Source organism: Thunnus albacares, chromosome 22 (assembly GCF_914725855.1).
Source record: "Thunnus albacares chromosome 22, fThuAlb1.1, whole genome shotgun sequence".
Lineage (NCBI taxonomy): Eukaryota > Metazoa > Chordata > Actinopteri > Scombriformes > Scombridae > Thunnus > Thunnus albacares.
The window spans coordinates 8,907,480-8,935,400 of NC_058127.1; the positions used below are offsets into that span (position 1 = coordinate 8,907,480).

Consider the following 27,921-nt stretch of genomic DNA (forward strand, 5'->3'; position numbering starts at 1 on the left):
TGAAGGTAGCATTTTCCCCGCATCACCCTGTACACTTTCAGTTAGCCAACCGCTTGTTTGTCTGCCGCACAGGTGTTTGTGTGTGTCTGTGTCGACTCGTCCTTTTGTGTCAAATGCCGAAAACTCCAGATGACAAACTAAACGCCCGATGACTGGAATATTTCCTCGGACTCCTAAAAAAACAGGACAGGACACTGTGGGAACAACAACAACAAGAAAAAGCGGAGCTAACCGGTCGTAAGGTTATCATGTTGGCCCGAGCACGACAGGTGCACCGCAGCTTCTAGATTTTAGACGGTTAGCCTCATCGTTTATGCTACAAACAAGCTTGTACATCTCTGTTTTTACGAATAGAGACCCTATAAATACACATTTTGTCAAGGTAAGTAGCGTTAACATCCTGTCTGTCTGTCTGGAGGTTTTTGCTTTAGCTCATCACTGCAACTCAGCCATCGGGGAGATTAGTGAAGCTAACAGGGAGGCAGGACAGCTAATTGTTGGTTGACACCTTGATTTATAGTTATTGTACCGGTAACAGTGAGGAAAAAACATGCTTTTATGTAGAAGGGGTATCCGTTTAGAGCAGCTCATGTAGGCCTACAGTGTGCAGGCTTGACAGGTGGATGACTGCTGCACCTCTTGTCTCATGTAAACAGCTGAAGGTTGGCAGGTTTCCAGGTTATCTTGAGGTCATAACCTTTGAATCCCAGTAGAGACTTCTCCACAAGTTTAACCAAACAGCAGAATAAATGACCTTCTTTTGGAAGGCCTAAATGTTATGTTTTACTTTCATTTTTAAATGGCTGCATAAACAGGAAGAAGGAAGTGATAATTATACTTTGGTGGTCGTTACATCAGTTTCACATGTTCTCACAAAATGGTTAAAATAAGTCAAAGATTCCTTTGTTCCTGAAGGCCTAATCACATGTAGACAGTGGTGGAAGAAGTATTCAGATCATTTACTTAAGCATTTTTACATTGCTGTTCCTAAACAGCAATGTAAAAATACTCCATTACAAGTAAAAGTCCAGCATGAAAAAGCCTACTTAAGTAAAAGTACATAAGTATTATGAGCTTGATGTAGTAAAAGTAGTGGTTTGGTCCCTCTGACTGATATATTATTATATATGACATCATTAGATTATTAATACTGAAGCATCAGTGTTAGAGCAGCATGTTACTGTTGTAGCTGCTGGACATGGAGCTAGTTTGAACTACTATGTATATATAGATAGCTAGTTTAGTCCAGTGGTTGACAACCTAGGGGTCGGGCCCCTTCAAAGGGTCACCAGATAAATCTGAGGGGTTGTGAGATGATTATTGGGAGAGGAAAGAAGAAAAAACAAAGTTCTGATACACAAATCTGTTGATTTTTGGTGAAATATTGGGTCACTTGAACATTTATTGAAATGAAACCATGTGAGAAGTTTAGAGGGAAAAATCACTATTTGGTGGAGCTGTTAACAACCCATAGAAATGTGACCCGGCTACACACTGCTTTTTGTAAGACATTAAAAGCCAAAATCAAGTGTCAAATAAATGTCAAATAAATGTAGAGGAGTAGAAAGTACAATATTTCCATCTGAAATGTAGTGGAGTGGAAGTATAAAGTAGCATCAAATGGAAATGCTCAAGTAAAGTACAAGTACCTCAAAATTGCACTTAAGTACAGTACTTAAGTAGCCTAAATATAATTACTTACTCTCCACCACTGCAACTGCAGAGCTGCAACTGACGGTTATTTTCATAATGAACTAATTTGCAGATTATTTTTCCTGAATAATTTTGTCTGAAAATGTCTAAGACTATTCTGAATAATACCCATTACACTGTAATTCCCAAAAGCCCAAAAAGTTAATTTATTCAAATTGCTTGCTTTTTATCCAACCATCAGTCCAAAATAGAGCTGCAATGATTAGTAGATTGACAGAAATTTAATCACCAACTACAATACTTTTGATAATCAATTAATTGATTATCAAAAGTATCAAAAATAGAAAAATGCTAAAATTCTCTGTTCCAGCTCCTTAAATGGGAATATTTTCTGGTTTCTTAAGTAAACTGAATATCTCTGGGTAGTGGGTCGTTAGTCAGAACAAAACAACACATTTACGGTGGTATCTTAGACTTTGGGAAACGGTGATATACATTTTTCACCATTTTCTGACTTGAAAGAATGTTAAAAAACGACTAATCGAGAGAATATTCACCACATTAATCGATGATGAAAATAATTACAGCTCTAATCCAAAACTCAAAAATATTATGTATTAAAGAGAAAAGCAGCAAATCTTCACATTTAAGAGGCCTTTGACCAGTGAATGTGACATTTTTACAGAAAAAAAAAGACTGAAAGAGTTGCCCAATTAATTGAAAGCAGTTACCAGCAAAAAATTCTGTCGATTGTCTAATGAATAAATTGACTCACGTTTCAGCTGTATTCATATACATGTAGAGGGCTGCAAGTTATGATTTCGTTCAGAAAATTAATCAAGAACAAGCTTCTTATATGTTAGAATTTCTGGGTTTTTTTCTCAGTTTTATGTTATTCTAAGTTGAATATCTTTGTTTTTTGGTCTGTTAGTCAGACAGAAAATACAATTTGAAAGCATCACCTTGTGTTTTGGGAAAATACAACGGGCATTTTTTCACAAATTTTGTGACATGTAACAGTCTAAATAATTAATTAATTAGCTGGAAAAACAAACATCAGTTTAATTGATAATGAAAATAATCATTATTCAGCTCATTTTTCATTAAATCAATAAATTGTTTATATTTTTATAAGATGTTGAAGATATAGAAGAAAATAAGGAAACATATCCAAGACTCAAAGGCATTTAGTTAAAACAGCAATTAAAAAAGCAGCAAATGCTCACATTTGATAAATTGGAAGCAGTGAATGACTTGGATGATTTTATCTTATGTTAACTGTCTTTATCATTTCTGCACTATGAGCAACTTTAACAAGCATTTCTTGTTTATTCCTGAAGGCTTCAGCAACCTGTAATAGATCCAGATAATCTACAGAGAGCAAAGTTCAACATCTGGAAACTTTCAGCCTCCCTTCCTCCTCTCCCCCTCCACCCTGTTCTGCCTCTCTACCTCTCCGACCATCGCTCTTCTTCCCCCGTCCCCCTCTTTTCACCTTCCCTTGAGTCCTCTCCCCTCCACCTCCTCATCTCCTTCCTCATCGGTCTCATCACCTCATCTCAGCACATCCACCCGCCTCCAGCTCACCTCTCCGGCTTCACAGTCTGAATACTGACATGGCGTCGGCCCAATCAGAGCAGTCCAGCGTCCTGCAAGAGGAGCTCACCTGCCCGGTGTGCCTGGACTTGTACCGCGACCCCCACTTGCTACCTTGCGGCCACAACTTCTGCAAGACCTGCCTGGACCGTCTAAAGCGGCAAGCGGACCGAGGTCGCTTCCGCTGCCCAGAGTGCCGTGACAGCCACCGGTGTGGCACCAACTTTCAGAAAAACTTCAAACTAGCCAATATTGCTGATGACTACCGTCACCGCCGCAGAGCCACCACTGCAGCTGCTACAGCTTTGAAATCCAGAGAGTCGCTGACTTCTTCTCTGCCAACACAGCAGGCCAAGAGTGTGTTTGCTGTTCCATGTGACTACTGCCCTTCAGTCGCCGCAGAGGCATCAGGCACCTCCGCAGACGGGCCTTCTGTTTCTCAGGAAGGGGGTGACAAGAAGGAAGCTGCTGCTGCTGCGTCAGTGTTTGCAGTGAAGACGTGCCTGAAGTGTGAGGTGTCGATGTGCCAGGAGCATGTAAAGCCACATCTGGAGCTGCCGGCGTTTCGCGAGCATCCACTGACGGAACCGATGAATGACTTCTGGAAGAGGAAGTGCCCGGATCATGACGAGATATACAGGTATGGTACACATGCACCCGTATATTGAAATGTTAACATTTTATAAAGGTGGGTTCATCTTGGATTGAATGTTTTTCTCGTTGTCACAAGTTTTTGATCGAGGGTAACTAGATCAATCTACCACTCGTTTGGCAAGTTCAGTGACTGTCAGCTTATTTCTAAGGTCTAATATAAACCACTTTTTCTCCCCTAATATTGATTCTCAGCTCAGGGTACCTACTCTCTTTTTCCCCAAATTTTAAATCTGTACAGCACACTGCATTGACTGTTTTGGGTTAATATTTATGATTATATTATATATACAGCAGAAGTCAAACGTTGGGACTCTTTCTTATTCAAGGAAATGGGAAGGTGTGTCCAAACTTTTGGCTGGTACTAGTTATACGGTATCATATTTATGTTTAGGGCTGCAACAAAGGATTATTTTCAATGTGGATTATTTTGCCAATTATTATCTTGAATTGGCGATTGATTGTTTTGTCTAAAGATCTCAGAAAATAGTGAAAAATGGTCATTATGATTTCACAGAGCCCAAGGTGACATCATTTAAATGTCTTTTAAACCAAAACCCCTGAATATTCACCATATATGGTAAAAAAACAGCAACAGCATCTGAGCTGCTGTAACCATTTGTATGGTGACATTTTATTTAAAAAAAATGACTGAAATTAATTGATTACCAGAATTGTTGCTGATTTATTTTCTGTCCAGATCACCTCAGTTCTATTTATGTTATTATTTTTATAAAGTAACATGATTGATGATTGCTGTGGTGCTAAAAACTGAGTTGTCAGCCTGCTGTGACTGAATGAACGTAACTGATATCGACTTTTGGAAAAGAATGGAAAGAATTTTATCAATGAAAAAAAAACTGAACTAGAAATCAGTTAAGTAGAAAGAAACATGCTTTGTGCAGTTCTACCTCTGTTGTAGCTTTGGGAGAAATGTATGTTTATGGAATTTGGCAAAGCTCAAGGGAATAATAATAATAATAATAATGATAGTTGTATTTAAAGGTTGATTTTCCTTTAAGATATGTATTCTGTCATCAAAATAGCCATACTTTATGAAGCAAGGTGATTGTGGTTCTTCTGTGTGGTTTCTATGTGATTGTTGCTCTTCTAATTACACTTCTTTCTGTTTTTATAACTTGTACAAAACCAGGCTGGACTAAAACTTTCCATCTCGTATTTTCTGTAGTAGTTTTCATATTTTTTGCAATATCTCACAAAGATCTGGCATTTATAACTGAATTTGTTTTTTTTTATTTGATCTGCAACTCCAGATACTACTGCATGGACGACAAGATGTGCGTGTGCAACGCCTGCACTATAGAAGGAGGACACTCGGGACACACAATCAAGACCCTGAAAAACACAATGAAAGATCTGAAGGTACACTTTTCATGATCATCAGTTGTTTCTACACAGGTTGGGAAAGTCGGTATTATTATGGGAAAAAGAGGTTTTGGAATCGCTCAGAAAGCGTTAAATGTAAAGGCAAGGTTCAAGGTTTTGAATCCCTCGTCCATGTTGACCTAAATTTGGATACTTAGGTTAAAGTTTACGGTTTGAATTTTAAAGATTTTGAACAAAAGAAATGTGTGTGGACTCCACAGTCCACACGCTTTAACCTCCTTTTCATTGTCTGACTTACACAAAGTCCTGTGATGAGTCTGGAATACTGATGAATGAATGCTGTCGGTGAACGAGTGAAAGCGTCACATGACTCACATGTGGTCTTTCTATAGTGTAGTTAAATCCACTTCCTGTGCTTCCATTCTTCCCGAGTGTGAAGTTGAGAGGCTTCCAGTTCAGTGCCGTTCACATTCAGTTCACAACCCGTTGAGTTCAACATGTTGCATAAGCATCGTCTAACTTACAACTAGCGTCCTTCTCAGCCGAAAATATTGCACAATATTAGGTTTTCCTATTTCAACAGTGAGGAAGTAAGCTGGCAAAAGTCTTTGTGTAGCTGTTTTTACACTGTGTTGAGACAGATGGACTCACAGTATAATGAAAGATCCTCCGCACGATGGTTGATTCCCCTCAAATGTTTCTGGTGGATTAGACAAACCTCAACCACAGGCCAAGTTTCAAGTGTTTGGCTGATGGCTTATTGTAATTTTCTGCTTTGATCAACTCATTTGAAGGCTGTACACTTAAGAAAGATCAAGTTATTAGTATTTTTGTTAATTTCACAGGGATTTTAGTAGTAGTATTGAAGATGAAAAGGAGAAATAAAGAAGAATGAAGGATATTTAGGATAAAATATTGGATTTGAAAAGATATTATTGAGCAGCACTTCACCAGTATTTGTCAGTGATACAGTCAGGGATGTGATTTTTTTCCGGATTAAACTGGAATTCCGGATTTTCCGATCTGTAAATGTGACCCACATGAATCATCTATAAAATATAGAGCTGAGCTGCCCGAGTGAAACGGAGAGGATTTGAGGAAATCTGTAGACTGAAGTGCGTGAAGACTTTTTTTTTCCCTTTCCAAGTATCCACGAGGATGTTTGTTTGCGTTCAGCTCGAGCTCAACCTGCCGATTTTGAAAAAGGACAGCGGTGAGCGGGAGGAATGCGACTGGCGCCATCTTGGCTGTTTTAATGAGTTCAACAGGGGGAGAACTCGCTGGGAGAAATAACATAATCATTGGGATTTCACTCTAAAAAAAGGGGGAACTGCCGGTAAGTGGGGTTTGCAGCGGAACTGTGTGCGCGTTGTTTGGTGTCTTTTACAAGACGAAGTGAGCACGCTTGTGTTTATTTGTCACGCACGGCTTTCACAGTAAGAGCAGCTGTTAGCTGCCAGCTAACGACACAGTTGTGCTGCCAGGGGAAAGAAGCATGAGCAGGTTTTGATGGGCGCCTTGTTTGCAAATTACACCACACAGGTGTCCACAAGTGCATCTATGCTTATAGCAACATGTCATAAGCAGATGTTTACACTTTTCAGGAAGATTTCTTGGGCTGTAGCCTTATGGATGAAATACTAGATGGCCACAGATGAATGATACTGGTCACCAGGTTAGCTTAAGTAGCCAGGTAATGTCCTACTCATGATTTATTTTAAAATAAATTGCAGAAAGATGACTTATCTGCATGTCATTGCTATCCAATGAAAAACATGTATCTCCAAATTTGGTAACTTCAATGTTTTTCAGACAAACTGATGAAAATTCACAAAAATGAAAACAGACCCGTTTCTATTAACTCATGAAAGGTCGATGTTTTGAAGAAACATGGTTTTCACAGGACGAGATGGTGTGTGTGTGTGTGTGCTATTTCCATGTACTCTCTGCAGGCTACATGTAGTAACAGTGGGAATTGAACCTATGACCTTCTTAGTTCTATGAGACACATCACCAATGATGTACATACAGTACTCATCAAATTCACTATCGTTACCATCATAGATACTAGTTCCAGTTAAAGCCAGTAAAAGATATGAGACATCGTGAAGGCAACACATGAAGAAATTGGCCTTAGGCAGACACTGAATGACTTTTATTTTGGTTATGTGTATTTTCATGAACTGCATGCAATCATCCACTGTAATCAGTGCAAGATGACTGTGAGACTGTTAGGCTATTTCCTGCTCTCCTCATCAATAACCTTTTATAATCTCCCTCACATTCTCCACTCACTAACTATGCTACAATGATCAGATTGGACAGACGTGTTCAAAGCCGCTCACAGTTATCTGAGGCATGTGTAGATCAAAGGCCAATTAAAGGATCACTCTGAAAGCACTTATTACTCTCAAAGTAGGCAATTATTTCTCAGCTCAGTTTTTTTTATGAGTGACCCTCTCACAACAGCAAAATCATAATCCCATCTCAGTATCTGCGAGCAGCTCTCTGCCTTGGCACATGTTCAGCATCATTAAATTTTATTATATGCCATTAACTGAACATGTGTCATTAAATACAGTGGTTAAACATGATAATTCATAATCAAAATCTTCCAGGTCTTACAGTTTGTAATAAAACAAATGAAGGGAAACAGTTTACTCATTACACTCTTTTTTTTTTTTTTTGTCCTTTGTCAATAATGTACCTGTACAGTAGTAGTTAATCGTGCTTTTTTTTTCAACCCCTGCACTGATGCATTCATGTTTTTAAATATTTCAACTCTGGGAATCTGTTGTGACGTCATTTTCATTGAGCAAATGCTACTTTACGTTCACCAGGGAACGCTGGATAAGCAGCTGTACAGGGTTGAAAGGAAATACAGCATGGCGGAGAAAAAACTCCAGGAGCAGAAGGAGAAGGAGAGACAGAATAAGGTAAGATGGTACAAAAGTCCAACAGGGCTACCAAAACCCTCCAGAAAACAGTTGAATATTTTTAATATCATCTGAAACTCCCACAGTTTATCTTTTAGTTTTTAATGTTTTTGTGATCACAATCTGGTTACTGTCTTGGCAGCTTCTCAGACCTTTCAATGGCAAAGAAACAAGACGGGATGCACCTTGAGTGTCTTTGTTTTTAATTGACAGCACTAGTTATTGAAGTGTATTAATTATTTCATTCTTTTAGTTTTTCCTGTTCTACATAGATGCTATGTTCAACATATGAATGTGAATTATGGCTGCAACTAACAATTATTTTCATTATCAATTAATCTGCCGAATATTTTCTCAAGTAACTGATTAATTACTTGATCCATAAAACATCAGAAAACAAAGAAAAATGCCTGTAACAATATCCTAGAGCCCGAGGTGATGTTTTGTTTTGTCTAACCAACAAATCAAAACACTAAAATATTCAATTTACAGTAATGTAAAGCAGAGAAAAGCTGCAAATTCTTACATTTGAGAGCCAGTGAATGTTTGGCACTTTGCTTGAAAAATAACTTGCATGACTAATCAGTTATCAAAACGGTTGCCAGTAAATTTTCTGTTGACTATGGAAACTTGGGTATTTTTCAACGTGGATCCTATTTTAAATTTTCCGGACATTACGTGGAGGAGCTGTATGTGTGAACGCAAATATCTGAGTCAGTCAGACCGGACATTAAATGGACTTTACGCTGCCAGCTCACTAGTACAAAGTCAGTCTAATGTCCGATTGAGCCCATGTGTGAATACAGCCGTGAATTCTCTGGAGAAATCACAGTGAGTGAGTGGACTACAACTGCTCGCTGCTGTAAGTGCAACAAAATCCGGCAGTAAGGGAGGCAGTGTGACCAATTCATCAAACAACTCTTGAACAAGCAGAACATAAATTTAAATACGACATCTTTGACTTCCAGCAGTCAGCTCACCCTTTCATCCACAGCTGCTATTTTACACGTGCGGCCGGCGCTGGATAAACGCAGCAGGCCAGCTAAGCTGCATTGTTTTGACTGGACCTGAACGCTCCACTGAGAGAGAGGACTTCCTGTGAATCTCATGAAATAAAAGCTGTTTTATGTCTGTCACATGGATGATCTCTTGCTGTGTGGCACATGTGTGAAAGGGCTACTATTCAAAAAAAATTAGATTTGGAGAATCTTTACACCCCTAGCAATCACATTTAACCTCTACTTTTATCCAACCTGTACTTTCCCCAATACAAATGACATCCTGTCTTATTTGTCTTTTCATCTTCATCGCTTCCCTCATCTAGAAGTTTATGGACGACTCTGAGCAGTGTTTGAACAGGCTGGGTGACGAGATGAAGGCCAAAGTTCTCCGCTTCATCACCCGACTGCGAGAATGCACGCGTACTCACTGTGACACCAACGGGCCAGCGATTCAGAAGAACATCTCCAGGATCTGCCAGGATCAGGCCCGCCTCCAGGAGGTCCGCTGTGGCCTCGAAAGCCTCATGCAGGAAAACGACCCTTTCCGCTTCATCGAGGTGAGAAGCATCACTCAACGCTGTCAGTGTTTGTATGTTTTGTTCCATTCAGCATAAATCAAATTACATTTAACTGCCAACCACTTTCCAATGTGTATCTAAAGGCCATAACGTTTAAAATGGTTGGCAGTGCTGGAACTTGCTTGTGATTTGTAGTTAACAGGATAAAACACAAGTAAGTTTATCAAATTTGTTACTGAGAAACACTTTTCCTCAAACCTTATAGATTAAAATAGATGTTTGTCCTGTAATACAGTGAAGAAGAATGTCTGCAGCTGTAGATCAAACAGTGACAAAAACTATGACAGCAGTTTTTGTAATACATATAAAATATAAAATGAAGTTGACATTTTTAATAGTGTCCCTCAGATTTGTCTGAATAATTTATTTCAAAAACCCTGTGATTAGGTTGCCACCATTTTTTAATAGCTGCAATTTTGCTGTTTTTGGAAATTTTTTTGTATTTTTTGTGTCCAAATAATCAGTTTTTGTCCCTTTTTCAGGCATACAAAACAACAGGAAGACAGTAAGTACTGCTTTCATATTTATTAAGACGTTTTTAGATGAAAAAAAGTCCAATCCCTAATAACCCTCGTCCATGGTGTGTGTGTGTGTGTGTGTGTGTGTGTGTGTGTGTGTTTATGTGTTTTAGGTGCCGCAGGCAGTTAAGAAAAAACATGTTCTACCCAGAGTACATCGACATGGAGACGGAGGTTCTCGGAGTGATGATGGAAGATGAAATGAGAAAATTCCTTGATGAGGAACTTCCATGTCACATTGTTGCTGCCATTAATTCTCTTTGTAAGGAATTTTCATTCATTTCTTTTTTTTATTTACTTATTTTTAGCCACTTAGAGACAGCAGAACAAACTGAAAAGACAACATTATCACATATAAAGTTATGATTTGCTAACATGTTAGCAAGCACAGAGCTACATTAGCATTTATTTGAAATCTTGTTTTCTGTCCATCTGATGAATGTCAAATATTCTGTTTTGGTCTCCACCAACTCCTGAGAGAAATATCAGTCTCTTTAGCTTCTAAATGCTCCACTACATCCACCAACTAGTCACTAACTGTGTCTGTCTGCTGTTTGTTGCTGGGTTGGTGTTGTACAGTGAATTTATCAGAGTTTTTTCGCAATGAGACTGAACCAAATGGTAAATTTGTCAGCCAGAATACCAAAACAATGAGCTGAAAGATGCTAAAGGGGGACTGCAGAGTTGGTGATAAATCTCTGTAGGTTTGTCCCTGTCAGCAATGCCTTTCACATAAAACACAATAGTTTAATCACTTGTCACATATATACAGTATATATAATATTTATTAGCGCAGTTTCAAGGTATCTAAATACACGCTAAAGTAAAGTCAGTTAAATGAAAAGAGTTTCAGTGGTTAAAAGAATCTTATTTTTTTTTTACCCATCAGGTCATCTTTCAGATCTTGAGGAAGAGGAAGAGCAGGAGGACAATGAGGAAGAGGCCGTGGAGGAGGAGGAGGACGACGACGACGACCTCGATGACAGCAGCGAAGAAGAAATGAGGAGCGAGGGGGAGGAGGAGGAAGATGAGGAGGAAGAGGAGGAAGAAGGACACGACCTGAACGAGCTGGTCGATGATCTTTACAGCCCTGGGGAGGAGGAGGAGGAAGAGGAGGAAGACGGTGAAGAGGAGGAAGACGAGGAGGACGACGACGGAGATGAGGAGGACGACGAAGAGAGAGGGGTTTAACAAACGGAAGACAGGATTTGTATATTTTTTACACCAATTAAAAGCACTTTGACTGTGGGTGAATGCAACAGATTTTGAGGTTTTGACATCAGTTCTAGTGTCGTCACCCTGAAGTTGCATCCATCTTCTCTTCGAATGTCCCTTGTACAAGAAAGTACTCGGAGCAGCTGCCACATTTTGCCTCAACACCTCTGACAATATTGAGATGACACACTGGATGATACAGCGACTGAGCTTTGACTCAGCTGTGTTTAAAAAAACAAAACAAAAAAAAAAACCAACTTGTGCACTGAGAATCTGCCAGTGTGAGTCTCCTGCTAAACCTGTGTTGCATACTTCTAAACTTAATTAAGGTGCTTTATATCAGAAGACTTTGCTGTAAACACACATGAATGTGAATAATGAAAGAATGTGACTGGACGGACTCAAATACTTAAATTGGCAAACCCTCTGTTTGTCTGTGATGCCTGATTTTTTTTTTTTTTTTTTTTTACCACTTTGCTAGAAATTTCACAAAATGTGGGAAATTTGCCTATACAGTATTGACAGATTTGATCTGGTTTGTTCAAAAATTTCCAGGCATAGTTGAGTTTCCCAGTTTTCCATTACCATAGAAAGCCTTTTGACCGGTATCCTTGTTTTGAATATATATATTTCCTGAAGGAGATGAAGTAAATCAAACACACACGGTGAGTAACAATCTACTTGAATGAGTCTCTGTGTTTATGGATTGTCGTGATAGTTAGATTCATGCTAGAGTTGAATACTGCAAGCCAAAGAGTGAGGATGTGTGTGTGTGCACACGTGGATACTTGTTTTGAAAAGATCGTTTGCTCGGCATGACCCTAGAAAAAGAAATGCAATGTGTAAAATAAGAGTTTACATAGGCTACAATATGACTTTGCTTTTCATTATTGTGCTTTAAAAGCATTTAATGCATTGTTTTAAAAGAAAATGTCTAATGTTCCTATGCACTGTTCATACATTATTCTTAATATATCAGTTTCAGGTGATGTGGAATTTTGCACTTTACTACAATAAAATGCTATGTTAGGCCTAAAATATTTGAATGTTAAAGTTTACTTTTTATTTTGATACGAGTGATTTCTGTGAGGGGCCAAACTGAAATAATTAATACATAATAATAATATAATAATAATAATAATAAAGCCTGCTGAAATGTGCACAGTTGTCTAGTGGTCCTTTCAGTCAGTCAGACTCGGTGAGATACGGGGGGCAGAGAGGGGACGTTAAACTGGATTTAAATGAGAAAGTGAGATTAAAAAGAATTGAATAAAAACAGATACATCCTATTAGAATTGGAATAATAAAATGGCCAGCTATATGAAAAGTTTTGAAATTTCATTTAAAAAATACCTTTATATCATTTTGCTGGAGGGACTAATAACTAGATATCACTGGGCTGATAGCAGCCTTAAACTGAATTCATTTTTTACTGTTTGTTGCCTCACATTCATTACTGGCACAGCTGGCATTCAGTCGGCACTGGCATTAGTCATATGAACCAGTCATGGCCCAGGTGCGACAGTGGCGGCACCGTCTGTAAGGCAGCAAACAAGATATGGGCCAGTTGTTGAGTGTAGTATTGGCCCAGATGTTAAATTAGAACTGTGGGCCACATGTGTATGGCCGGTCCTGTCTTGCAGTTAAAATGTTATTTCAGATATTTTTGAGTCACGTGCCAATATTTTCATACACAGCTGTTCCTCCTTCCTTCCTTCATGTTTTTAATGCTTAAAAGCTAATCCATCCAACAATAAATGTTGCATCAAATAAAATTCAAGATAAAGGGATTATCCAAAGTACCTGCCTCAAATGAAAGTTTTAAGTATGAAACACTGTCACTTTTAATTGTTTGATGGTCTCATTTCATGGACAAGAAATGTTTGGCCTATTCGCACCTGTTTCTTTAATGGTTGTGTTTGAAGCTTGATAACTTTTTTGTTTTACATCACATAACCATGACCATGATGATATAAATTAAGGAAGAGTTTCATGCAATGAATTTGCATCATTGGACTTTATTTTTTTTATCATTTACATACAGATTTATTAATCTTTCCATATTGTTGTACTTTTTGTTCACTTATATTGTCAAAAAATGTATTTTTTTCTTCCCTAACTTGTTTTGTAAAGAAACAAAAAACAAATAATAAAAAAAACATATTTTCTAAGTATTTTTTTCTCCTAAAATACGATATGTACACAGTCTTGTACCTTGCCTTAAAAAAAAAAAAAAGCTCAAACGTTTTTCGAATATTTCTTTTTCGAGACTCATTTTAGGGGATTGTCGCCTTCAAGCCGTCTTGAAATGCTGACTTTTTGAAAGGTGTAAGGGAGAAATTTATAATACATCCATGAAAATTAATGGGAAATTTACTTCCGTAACCTGTCAACAACGTTGGAGACGTCGATCAAAATCACGTTTACTACGAGAGGTCAAAGGTCACTTCCTTAGCCTCTGTATCCTCTTTAGCTTTAGCTTTGATACACGCTCTGGTCGAAACAGGACATATTACACAAATAATATTGTTCTGATGTGAAATCGAACACCGGAATCTTCTAGCGGACATGCTAAGCTTTCAAAAGAGGTTGCAGATCGACTGTAATTGACATTTTGTGCGAAATTTTGTCAAAGAATGAAAAGGTTAATAGTGCCAACTGAATTAGCATAAGCAGAACGGCAACAGCGGCCTATATTTGCACTCACGATTGTAACTGCTACCGTATTTAATGTCATGTGACAGTGAAATCTCTTATCCAGCCCACCAAGGTATCCTCCTTAAAAAAAAAAAAAATTATCAAGGTATCCACTCAATGTTGGCTACCTAATCCACATTTGACTGCAACGTCACCGGAACGAGAATCCCGCCAATGGTCGAGTCTGCTCACGGTCACGGACGGTAGTCTGAGAGTTGCGCAGCAATACACTGGGAGTATCCAGCAAAGAAGTGGTAAGTGAGAAACATTCATTTACTTTTTAGTTTACAAGTTTTTCAGTTTTTTCTTAGCTCACAAAGACAGCGTTCTGTCGGGAGTCTGGCTTTAATGTTAATGATGGGGCTAACAAGCTATAATCTAAGGTTAGCTAGCTAACTGTTAATCGTTATATTAAAATGCAGTAAATGGGAGGATGCTAATTTGGGCTAAGCTGTTTTGCAATGAAGTTTAGTTGACATCAGGTAACGGTATTCTTTTAGAGTATCATTATGGATTAAAAGAGAAAAAGAAAGAAATATTAAAAAAAGAAAAGTAGCAGCAGGCATTTTGCCGCATTTGGAGAAGCGCAAACACAAGCAAAATCCGGTGATGTGATGTTGATAGGATGTGAAGCTTTTGGCTAAAACGGTTTGTACAATTTGTAGCTGCCGGCCTTTGAACACAAGGCTATAGGTCACTCGTCACTGTTGGCGCCATTGGGACCGACGCTATGGGGACTGTCGGGGCTGCTGCTAGCAAAACCGGCTTCCCAATGTCGCAGCTTAAAAATAGGGTCACATTGCCTCGACCCCTTACATCGTTAGATTCAGCAGAGGACGCTGATGTCTAGACCACAAGCCTTCACGTCAGACTGAAGCGTCTGTCTACTGTACCGGTTCCGTCGGGTTTATCACACACATTTTAAAACGTAAACCAAACAGTAGAGCAGCCAATTAGCCTATATCTTTATCTGCATACATGTACTGTGTAGCTTCCTTCTGTGGCGAAGCGACTGTGCTAATGTTGTGTCCTGGCCACGCATAATGATGCATACTGACCTTGCTTAAAGGTGCCATTAATCTAGACAGCGCTATTTCCTTTCAAGATTGTATTAGTGGCTATTTTATGCTCCTACTCTGCACCCAGAGCACTGTGGTACTGACCAGGTCAATACCACAGTGTGCTCTGTGGTGCAGTGTCTCATGATAATGAGGAGTCATTATCATCATTATCTACCTACTACCAGCAATATATAGTAAATTGTAGTAAATCTATGAAGTTTGAAATAATGAATTCCCTAGGTTGCAAAATGTATTTAAATAAATAATTTAAGTGCCTTTTTATTGGTTATCAACTTCACATTTACATGCATATTGTCGAAAAAATAGACTTGTAAATGTTTCAGATACCAACCTGCACAGAGCTGGTGCAGACAGCTGCATAGATTAAAATGAGAACATAGCTGTTGTGTTAGACATGCGAGTAAAAACCCAGCAAACATTTAGACGTTGAATGAGCATCGTTTGAATGTCCAATCAATACGTCCCACTATGGTTCAAAAATAGTTCCAACATGGAAGTTGTGCCGACGTCTGGGACGTTACCTGGCCATCAGCTGGACGTCATCATGGGCACTCCAGCAATGTTGAAATATGTCGTTACCACGAATGGGCCTCTTCAACTATTCTGCTAAAGTTTATGTACACAGTGTGTATTCTGCAGCTTTATACATCCTCTATGTCCAGATAAACAACTCAATATGCTGCACACTCTGAAATGGTCCAACCAACATCCTGTTTGACCCGAACGTTACACATCTTAACAACGTGTCCCTTTCAAGATAATCCTGATAATAAATGATATATAACCAAACACAGTAAGTATTTTAATACAAGACATATGCATCATTTTTACAGAAACACACTGAGTAAATACTGACATGCAACAGTATTTTATTTGGATAAACAACACAGAAAAAGATGATCATCAAAAGTACAGCCTCTTGTAGAAAATCTAACAATTTGAATTCTTAACTCTTTTAATTCAATTTGATGTATTTTTCTTCAGTTTCCATCCATAGATTGTGTTTCCAGTGAGGCGCTGACGCAGGCTAATGCTAATGCTGACTCCAGAATTATTTTATGTAATCATCTTATCATTTCTACACTACGAGCAACCTTTGTCAAGTATTTTTTGTTTATTTCTGAAAGCTTCAGCAACCTGTAACTGGTCCAGATAATGTAAAGAGAGCAAACTTCAACATCTGGAAACGTTCAGCCTCCGTTCCCCTCTCTCCATCCACCCGCCTCCAGCTCACCTCTCCGGCTTCACTGTCTGAATACTGACATGGCCTCGGCCCAATCAGAGCAGTCCAGCTTCCTGCAACAGGAGCTCACCTGCCCGGTGTGCCTGGACTTGTACCGCGACCCCCACTTGCTACCTTGCGGCCACAACTTCTGCAGGACCTGCCTGTACCGTCTAAAGTGGCAAGCGAACCGAGGTCGCCTCCGCTGCCCAGAGTGCCGCGATAGCCACCGGTGTGGCACCAACTTTCAGAAAAACTTCAAACTAGCCAATATTGCTGATGACTACCGTCACCGCCGCAGAGCCACCACTGCAGCTGCTACAGCTTTGAAATCCAGGGAGTCGCTGACTTCTTCTCTGCCAACACAGCAGGCCAAGAGTGTGTTTGCTGTTCCATGTGACTACTGCCCTTCAGTCACCGCAGAGGCATCAGGCACCTCCGCAGACGGGCCTTCTGTTTCTCAGGAAGGGGGTGACAAGAAGGAAGCTGCTGCTGCTGCGTCAGTGTTTGCAGTGAAGACGTGCCTGAAGTGTGAGGTGTCGATGTGCCAGGAGCACTTAAAGCCACATCTGGAGCTGCCGGCGTTTCGCGAGCATCCGCTGACGGAACCGATGAATGACTTCTGGAAGAGGAAGTGCCCGAATCATGACGAGATATACAGGTAAGAAGCATGTATTTTGCAGTGTTATATGTAGAGATGCACTGATTGCAATTTTCTTGGCTGATTCTGATTTCCGAACTTTAAAAAGTCTGATTTCCTTTCTATGGAAACGATTAATCGAGCACCAAAGTTGTTGCTGATTTATTGTCTGTCCAAATTGTTTCATCTTTAGTGATAGTATTTTTTTCCACACAGCAGCACCACTTCATTAATATAATATATACAGATCTGTCATTTATAAAGTTAATCTGAATTCGTTTTTTTTATTTGATCTGCAACTCCAGATACTACTGCATGGACGACAAGATGTGCGTGTGCAATGCCTGTACTATAGAAGGACACTCTGGACACACAATCAAGACCCTGAGAAACACGATGAAAGATCTGAAGGTGCCATTTTCATAAAGGCTTGGGCAGTATCAAAGTATTGAGGTATACCAGGGTTATTTAGAAATCCCGAACGTATGATTTTTCAATACTGTCAAAAATACAGATGCTCCTCTTTCTATGAAACTGATACGGAGATCCTGTAGTGAGGTGATGTATTATAGAGCACAGCACACGCCACCAGAGGTCAGTCTCTACTGATGGGACAGGCAGCTCAGCTGATGGCAACTGTGAGTGGTGGGGATAACATTACAGGATAAGTAAAAAAGAAAAATGCCTGTGCCTCTGTTTGGGAGTATTTTGGGTTTAGTCCAGATGATAAAAGGAGGCCTGCTAACACGGAGGAAGCTGTGTGCATTATTTACCTCAAGAAAGTTGTGGCTAAAGAGGGTAACGCATCAAACCTCCATTCACACCTCAAAGCACATCACCCATTAGCTGCTGCAGAAGCGAAGCCATCGTCAAAAGAGTACCCCAGCCGGAAGGCTCTCCAGCCCACGACGAGCCTACATCAGCCAACCATAGTCGGTGCTTTTGCTAAATCAACAAAGTACACATGATTTTATTCAACTGCCAGTCCGCCACCACCACCCGTACATCACCTCCGTTCAGCCCACTGATGTGTCGGTATCTGCCGTGGCAACAAGTGTCATCAGGTCCTCCAGCAAGAATCTATGGAAGAAGGGCGCTTATTTCTTAGCTATTTATTATTCTTTGGGTCATAAGTATTTAAACCTGGTTTTATCTCTAGAGCAACAGCACTCACAGCTGTGGTACATGATATGGTGCTCTGTTGTGGGTTTTATTAAGTCACTTCATATTTGTGACGTTGTCAGAGAAATGATTAAGAAACAAATCAGAGTTGAGCTCAAACTGAAGAGAAATTGCAGTTTTGCATCCATGCAAACTAACGACTTGTTGGCCATAGAAGCTGAAAGGTAATTTTGGTCATATCATTATTATCAGATGTGGGCAGGTGAAATGTGTGGGTTTAAGTGTCAAAAATTCATTTCCTCATTTACTGTGAGCTCTCTACTATTGGTGAGTCAATAAAAGGCTTAAAATGTCACAAAAACATAATCCCTAACTCCTAATAACACAGGATATTTTGGTTGGAAGTCAACGTAAGTTGAAGAAGATACTATTAAGCAGCACTTGACCAGTATTTGTCAGTGGTACAGTAGTGGTTAATTGTGCTTTTTTTTCAACCCCTGCACTGTTTTGAAATATTTCAACTCTTAAGATCTGTTGTGACATCATTTTCATGGAGCGCTTGCATCTTCACGTTGACCAGAGAACGCTGGATAAGCAACTCTACAAGGTTGGAAGGAAATACAGCATGGCGGAGAAAAAACTCCGGGAGCAGAAGGAGAAGGAGAGACAGAATAAGGTAAGATGGTACAAATTTAAAATCCAAGAGGGCTACCAAAAAAAACCCCAGAAAACAGTTGAATATTTGTAATTTCACCTGAGACTCTTACAGCTCATCTTTTAGGTGTTAATGTTTTTGTGATCACAATCTGGTTACAGTGTTGGCAGTTTGAAATTTGACCTGATGAGACGTCTTGAGCTTCTCAGTGAACACTTAAAAAATACCTTTCAGTGACAAAGAAATGAAACAGGATGCAGCTCGAGTGTCTCATCTGGCTGAAATGCTACTTATTTTGATCAAATTGATTAATCTTCAGATTATTTTCTCAAGTAACTGATTAATTAATTGCTCTATAAAACATCAGAAATTCCTGTCACAGTTGCGTAGAGCCCGAGCTGATGTCTTGTTTTTTCCAACCAACAATTCAAAACCCCCAAATATTCAATTTACAGTAATGTAAGGCATAAAAAAGCTGCAAGTTTTTACATTTGAGATCCTTGAAGAAGTGAATGTTTGACATTTTACTTGAAAAATAACTAGACTTGACTGACTAATCAAGTCAACAGCGACTAATCATTGCAGCTCTAATGTGAATTTGATGATAAACTGACATTCTCATGAACATTGCTCTCATTGTGGAAAGCTATAAATACTGTCACTGCTAGATTTGAGGCTCTTTTGTAGTTTGCTACCAGTAGTGCTGTTCTTAAATATACTCTACTTAACTTTCAACTTGTAAGATTGTGTTTGACAAAAAAAATGATTCTATTGTGTCACATTTTTTAGTATCCATGTACTACTTTGGTTCTTAATAAGACATTCAAAACATCTGTAAGGACATTTGTGGGGATGTTTCGAACTTTTTTTTATTTGCTGTATTCCTAATTTATAAAATGGTTTATAGTCATTTCATCAACCTTGTTCAGCACCATGGACAGCAACATTAAGATGCTCTGAACAGCTGCACAGTGGCCATAAATTATAGGTTGCAGATGGTGGTGGAGGTTAGTAGAGGTTTACATAACTTAACATAGAGATTACTTTCCCCCCCAATACAAATGACATCCTATATTCTTTGTCTTTTCATCTTCATCGCTTTCCTCGTCTAGAAGTTTAAGGATGACTCTGAGCAGTACTTGAACAGGCTGGGTGAAGAGATGAAGGCCAAAGTTCTCCGCTTCATCAATCGGCTGCGAGAATGCACGCGCACTCACTGTGACACCAACGGGCCAGCGATTCAGAAGAACATCTCCAGGATCTGCCAGGACCAGGCCCGCCTCCAAGAGGTCCGCTGTGGCCTCGAAAGCCTCATGCAGGAAAACGACCCTTTCCGCTTCATCGAGGTGAGAAGCATCACTCGACGCTGTCAGTGTTTGTATGTTTTGTTCCATTCAGCATAAATCAAATTACATTTGACTGCCAATCACTTTCCAGTGTGTATCTAAAGGCCAAAACGTTTAAAATGGTTGGCAGTGCTGGAACTTGCTTGTGATTTGTAGTTAACAGGATAAAACACAAGTAAGTTTATCAAAATCTTGACTGAGAAACAGTTTTCCTCAAACCTTTATAGATTAAAATAGATGTGTGTCCAAATAATCTTTTTTGTCCCTTTTTCAGGCATACAAGACAACAGGAAGACAGTAAGTACTGCTTTCATATATATATATATTCATATTTATTAAGATGTTTATAGATATAGAAGCCCAATCCCTAATAACCCTCGTCCATGGTGTGTGTGTGTGTGTGTGTGTGTGTGTGTGTGTGTGTGTGTGTGTGTGTGTGTGTGTGTGTGTGTGTGTGTGTTTTAGGTGCCGCAGGCAGTTAAGAAAAAACATGTTCTACCCAGAATACATCAACATGTACATTGAAAATGACGAGATGATGGAAGAAGAAATGAGAACATTCCTTGATGAGGAACTTAGTTCAATCATTGTCGCTGCCATTAATTTTCTGTGTAAGGAACTTTGAGTTATCAAGCAGCATTCTTTTTTTTTTTTCTTTTAGCCACAACAAGCTGAAAAGACAACATTATCATATTATCATATTATCACCTTATAAAGTTGTTAAGATGAACGTGTTAGCAAACAGTTGCCTATTTACACATCCAGCAGACACAGAGCTATATTAGCATTTATTTGAAATCTGGTTTTCTGTCCATCTGATGAATGTCAGATATTCTGTTTTGGTCTCCACCAACTCCTGAGAGAAGTATCAGTCTCTTTAGCTTCTAAATGCTCCACTACCAACTAGTCACCTACTGTGTCTGTCTGCTTTTTGTTGCTGGGTTGGTGTTGTACAGTGAGTTTATCAGAGCTTTGTCACAATGAGACTGAACCAAATTTGTGGGCCAGAATACCAAAACAATGAGCTGAAAGATGCTAATATATTCCGTAGAGCTAAAAGGGGACTGCAGGTTTCTAGGTTTGTCACTGTGAGCAACGCCTTTCACATAAAACACAGTAGTTTAATCACTTATTATATGAATATATGTATCTATGAGCGCAGTTTCAAGATATCAAAATACATGCTAAGGTCAAGTCTGTTAAATGCCAGAGTTTCAGTGGTGAAAGAAATCTTTTTTTTTTTTTCATGTCACCTATCTGTCATCTTTCAGGTCTTTATGAGGAGGACTTCGATGACAGCAGTGAGGAAGAATGAGTGAGGAGGAGGAAGATGTTGACATGGACATTGATGAGGAGGACAAGGATGGAGAAGAAAAGCTTTTGAAAACTAAAATGTTATTTCATTAAAAAAAACATTTATTTTATTTTGCCAAAGGGACTGATAACAGGATGTTGTGACTGGGCCAATAGCAGCCTTAAACTGTATTAATTTTCACTTTTTGTTGCCTCACATTCATTACATTTTAAGACAAGAACACTCAAGTTTAAAGGACGGGTTCACATTTTTCATGTCTGTCTTAAAACAACAGTCAGGTGCCCAAAAGGACGTTGAACATTTTCTTGCTGTAATCATTCCTCCTATTCCTCATTTACAATATAAATGATGGGGGCCAAAATCCACAGTGCTCCTCCTGTGCAAAAATGTCTTTAGGAGTTGATCTGAAACTAATATGAAGCTTCAGCCGTCCAAATAAGTCAAATCAAGTAGATATCTTTCAACGTTTGAGTCTTTCCAGTAGTTACAAAAAAAGTCCCTTTTTTGTAACTACACTTCCACCACAGCAACAGTAATACTGTCTGAGGAAACACAAAGAGGGAATTTGATGCTTAAGATACTAAATGTGGCAGATATCCACTTGATATGACTGACTGTGTGGACACACTGGATTTTGGCCCCAATCACTTACATTGAAAGTGCATTTCGGGGATCTTTTAACAGCCAGTATGAACAGGAGAAATAATTACAGTGAAGAAGACAGATTAGAAAAATAGTGAACCTGTCCTTTAAACTGTAACGTAAATAAGGTAAAAGTCGTCCCGGAACGTTTGTACTAGCGTGTTCAAGCGACGGACATAAATATAGACGTACCGTTTTCCCGTGAGCGTTTCCGGAGTTTGCAGCAATTGTAGCGTGTGTTTTGGATGTCAGTAATTCTAATTACATGTAGATAATTCACCAACATAAAGTATATGCGATTTCTGTGTAGAAGTGCGGACAAATAGAAGTTGGACTATGAATCCTGTCTTTCGAAAGGTAACGCTAGTTTTGTTTATCTTCGCCAAATGTGTGACATATTCTCAGAGGTCATACTGCAATTATGTCAACTACACGGACTGTTTTGTAGTTATACGTTTACTCTAAGGGTAGGGTCAGTTTCAGCTAAAGTCAGACGTTATTATGCTTTATATCATGTCATTGTTAAACGTTCAAATGAAAAACAAAAAACCGACAGATCGAACCTCTGCCAGAAGTCGGCAGGTTTACTTCGGCAGAAAGTAGTTCCCAGTAAAACTGTCTTTTTTTGATTGTTTTTTGGAAATCATGTTGATATTTTCATGTTCAAAGTAAATAAAGTTTCTAAGCAAGTTTTACAGACTGTCTAAGTATGTGGCTGTTGATGAGAAAGCTTTACCATTTCCAGTATTGAAATGTGAAATCAGCTTATTTCAGCTGTGTGTGCTGCCCTGCTAAAAATGTGGTTTAAAATATACCTAGCAGGAGTTGCACCCCATAAATAGGCAGATAAGCTTTATGGTATTCACAAGTAATGTGTTTCACTCAGTTCAGAACATTAAAGAAGTTTTCAGGTCTGTCTTAAACAGCCAAGTGCCCAAATGAGCACTGAAAGAGGTTTTCCTTGCTGTAATTATTCCTTTTGTTCATACTGGCTATTAAAAGATCCCCTTCAAAAGTGATGGAAGGGAGAAAATCCACATTTTGTGAAAAATACATTTAAAAGTTGATCTGAAGCTTATATGAGGCTTCAGCAGTCTGAGTTAGTTACATATCAAGTGGATATCTGACACATTTACAGTCTTTTTGCATCAAATTCCCTCTTTGTGTTTCCCTGTTGAGCTGTGGTGGAAGTATAGTAACAAAAAGAAGGACTTAAGCACTAAAAATACTGTAACATTGAAAGATATCTACTTGATTAGACTCATTTGGATGGCTGAAGCTTCATATTAGCTTCAGATAAAATATTAAATACATTTTTGCACAGAAGGAGGACTGGATCGAACAGTACGAATGGGAGGAATGATTTGGGCACCTGTCTGTTGTTTTAAGACATACTTGGAAAAATTGTGAACCCGTCCTTTAAGAAGTCCACGTTGTATGAAAGCTGATGTTATCCTATTTTGCACAGTTGCAGGTGACTTTCACACAACAGTCATTTGTCTTGAATCAAGTGCTTTCATCATGCCGGTAAGTCTTTGCTTTTTAATCTTTATACGTCATGTTGGCACAACTTAAGGAAGCAGTTGCAGTCCTTCATAACAAAAAACTATAGAATCTCAAGTTCTATTTTTTAATGTAGTTGCAGGTGTGCAATCAGCAGTTGTGTACTTTAAGTAAAGATTAATTAACTGGACAGTTGCAATGCAAGAATATTCTTATTCTTACCTTCTCCATGTATGTTTGAGTCTAATACTTATACTGTTGTATGTAGGACCACACCGTCCATCCAGCGTCCTGTTTGGGGTAAGTATTTAAAGTTTAATATGAATTAATTATATGTTGTTATCAGCTATGAATAGTAGATCTAAACAGGACTAAGAGGAGCACACTTGTCCTGTGCATGTTAAATATTTATGTTACTGCTGTGTACTTGTTGAAATGGTTAAAACAGATAAGGTTGCAAGACAAACACTTGCCTTAAAATACCCAGATATGTGTCATGTATTGTATATGTAGTGTAAGTTTTGTTGACTAGACGGTTGTTCCCTTCAGGAGGCATGTCTGCTGTAAATGAACGACAATACAAAAGCATGCCAACCCATGGGATTGGGAGGTGGCGGCATCTTTTACCCAAAGAAGCGGTAAGACTCTGAAACGAGATTACATCTTTGGAAAAGTGTTTGTACTGCATATTTAATGAGCTGTAATGTAGGATATTTTTAAAGAATGCAACTTAAGATAGTTGGTTGCTGTTTTTCCTGAGGATAACATTGGCCATGTCGATGTTCAGGCGTCAAGGTTTAGTTTATTCATCCATAAAAACATTGAAATTACTGTGCTCACAACCAACACTGATTACAAAAGCAGAGAGAATGAATACCCAGAAAATAAAATCATACTTAAAAACAACAAAACTAACAAATGCCCACTCAAACTCCTATTTTTAAGATTCAAGACTACAGTAATTGTGATGTATTTTTTACTTTTTTGTTATGAAAAGGGCTTTGTTGGTGGATATTTTAGAAACATCTGTGGTGAGGAAACATGAATGGATCTACAGAATTGTAAAGTGTCTCATTTTGTTGTTGTTGTTGTTTTTTTTTGTTTGTTGTTTTTAGCCAAAGAAAAGGAGAGACAAACGTCAGATCACACCAATAAAACAGATCTTATCAGCGACGGATACAGCGTATGGGACTCTGAATGTGACTGTGTCGGGTTATGACATGACAGTGGTGGAGCATTACTCCCAATACATCCACAACCTCTGCAACCGGCTCGGCGTCAAAGTGGCCGACAGGTGAGGATATTTAGAAAGACTGAAAAGGCAGATAGGAAATTGTTGTAAAATGTAAGAAACATCAGTGACCTTCATCACAGCTAGACCCATCCTCAACACATTAGTGAAGTACATTAAAGGATATAGCTGGCGACTTTCTATACTTTTTTTTTTTTTTCAACAAATCTCATTTGCTGAGCCGAGCCAACTATGAATTGATCCTTCTTACAAGTATTGTATGTGTATCCAAAGCCTGATATATCTTATTCCTCTGTACCTCTGTACTATTAGAAAACTTAGCTCAAATATGGCTCATTTGGCTGCTCAAACCATTTCTCAGGACTGTGTGGGCATGTCCAGATCACGTTTGATTGACAGCTCACTTTCAGCTCAAGTACCATTTTATTTTCTATTCATTCACTAAAACATTTTGCTGATCTGGAATAAACTACCAAATCTATCAAATGGATCCTACTTGGTTAGAAAGCTTGACTAATCGATTAACTAGGATAACAGGTTTGACTGCCCAAATCTGTGTTTTTATTTGTTTTACCTCCCGGAGTATGACGCTAATTGTTTTAGCATTCTGCATTCACATACATGAAACAGTTAGCATAGCTTAAACGTTTTGCTATTAACTACCAAATCTATCGAATGGACCCTACTTAGTTGAAAGCTTGAATAATCCACTAACTAACAAACTAGGTGAGACCACCTGAAACTGTGTTTTTATTTAACCATACCTCCCGGAGTATGGCGCTAATCGTTTTAGCATCTTTCATTCACTTACATGAAACATGAAACACCTTCATGAGCCACACTGTTGCACTGGTTGACATGTTCCTTCCACCTGAAGATTATGGTGACAGAAATTTGTTTTGAAACGGCTCCAAAGACTAATACCAGAAATCACATTTTCAGTCTCTGGAGAGTAGTTTTGTGTATGGCAGATGCCACTGAGAATACGCAGTTCCCTTTACAGTGCTCTGCTAGTAGCACAAAGTCAAGAGGCTGTGATATGTAGCCCAACAAGCTAGTAAAGCTCTGTAAACAGAATTGCGTTCCTGCATGTGTGCAGTGGCCTCTGCCGTACACAGAACTACTCTCCTGAGACTGAAAATGTGATCGCTGTTATTAGTCTTTGGAGCCATTTCTAAACAAATTAAAGTGGCCGTAATCGTTGTGGTGAAGGAACATGTCACCCAGTGCAGCGGTGTGGCTCTACAGCACAGAGGAATAGGATATATCAGGCTTTGGATACAATAACAATACATGTAAGTAGATTAATTCATTGTTGGGTTGACTCTGCACGTGAGATTTGTTGATCATAAGAAAAATACAGAAAATCACTGTATCCTTAAAGTTTGCTGTCTGGCAGCCGACTCTTGAATTTCATTTTGAAGCCTTCAACAGTCACTTGAACGCACCGTAGAGAAGTTAAAAGTCCCTGCTCTCCACTGTATTGCCATGTAATAACAAAAAAACTTTAACAAAAATGTAGTGACTTGTACTCTAAAGCTGCAGTCAAGATGATTCCGTGTCATAATCTTAGCAACACAATAGAATTAGACACAAGCATAGTTTTATTTAAAGGCTTTGATCTGACGAGAAAATAATGTCTTTTTTAAAAAATCACTTTTCTTCACATGCAGCTATGCTTTGCCAACTAAAACCACAGAGGTCATGCTAATGCAAGAGCAAGGAACCAAGATGTACGTTGACGCCGTCCTAAAGACTCATAAACGTGTCGTTCAGGTAAAACTGATTTTTTGTTTGTGTTTTATCTGATTTTAGTCCCTTTTTTACCACAGTTTGGACACTCAGCATGCATACTGAGTTAGTTGTCTGGGGAACTTGGTTGTTATTTTATGTTTTATTTATCTGTTTGTTTTAATTAAAGCTGAGCAGTCTGAACGCTGCATTGTGTCCTGTCTTCATGGAAGTTCTTTTGAAGCATCAACCTGAGGGAGTTCAACTTTCTGTGAAGGAGGTGAGTTCGCATGAAAACAGCTCTGCCATATTATACTGAAGCTGGGGGTGCAACTAACTATTATTTTCACTCGATTAATCTGTCGTTTGGTTTATAAAATGTCCAAAAATGGCGAAAAATGTCGATCACTCTTTCCCAAAGCCCAATCCCTAATTGCCTCGTTTTGTCCCAGTCAACAATCCAAACGGTCAATTTATTATTAATGAAGACTGGAAAAAAAACCAAACTGAAAATATGTTCTATTATATAATATTTGAGAAGCTGGAACCAAAGAATTTTGGCTTTTTTTTTTTCTTAAAAAGTGACTAAAAACAATTTATCGATGATCAACATAGTTGGCGATTAATTTTCTGTTGATCGACAGCATGATCCTGGATGCTTCTCTTCTCCTCTCCTTTCCTCAGATGTGTTTTGATTTTTAAAATCTCAACAATTTTTAAAAAATGTGGAAAATCTAAACAGGTCAGACACTGTTGGCATAACATTTTAATAATACATTGTCTCTTTCTCTTTCTGTTTTTCCTCCTCAGCACACTGAGGCTGATTTCCAAGGACGTTTCAAGGCACGTCCAGAGCTGGAGGGGCTTATGGCTCAGATAAGCCAGTAGGACCTGTGACATTCTGACATTACTGATATTCAAAACTGTATGTGACACGGATTTTACACCTTGTTAGTAAGGAATACCTGTTTTCTTGTCATCTATTATTTATTTTCTGGCATTCCTGTGCTTCAGGTGATGGATCATTTGCATTGAAGTAACTGTATACATTCATACATTCTTTTGTGACCTCTGCAAAAATAAAACCCAGTAGTTTTTTCCAAACTAAGAAACTGTTTTATGTAATACTTGGGTATCAGAAATTCTGTTACTTTATAGTAAATGGTATGTGCAACAATTATGTATACACGCTTATACTGCTTCATATTAAACATGTATT

The 27,921-nt window shown here is 38.7% G+C and overlaps 1 protein-coding gene across 8 annotated transcripts; it reads left to right on the plus strand.

Annotated features, from left to right (window-relative positions):
- On the plus strand, positions 1–27,814 carry LOC122973222 (39S ribosomal protein L48, mitochondrial-like). Of its 8 annotated transcripts, none has more exons than XM_044340577.1 (10): positions 35–382; positions 2,994–3,889; positions 17,442–17,547; positions 23,685–23,743; positions 23,988–24,019; positions 24,269–24,357; positions 24,835–25,013; positions 26,645–26,747; positions 26,893–26,982; positions 27,513–27,814. In XM_044340577.1, the coding sequence occupies exons 2-10, from the start codon at positions 3,270–3,272 to the stop codon at positions 27,588–27,590; spliced, it is 1,356 nt and encodes a 451-aa protein (XP_044196512.1). In that variant the 5' UTR covers positions 35–382; positions 2,994–3,269; the 3' UTR covers positions 27,591–27,814. The 8 variants fall into 8 exon arrangements, with proteins under 8 accessions (XP_044196509.1, XP_044196515.1, XP_044196512.1 ...); XM_044340575.1 differs by lacking the exons at positions 35–382; positions 2,994–3,889 and adding exons at positions 13,935–14,446; positions 16,402–17,157; XM_044340576.1 differs by lacking the exons at positions 35–382; positions 2,994–3,889 and adding exons at positions 13,935–14,446; positions 16,504–17,157.
- Positions 27,815–27,921: the final 107 nt, after the last annotated feature.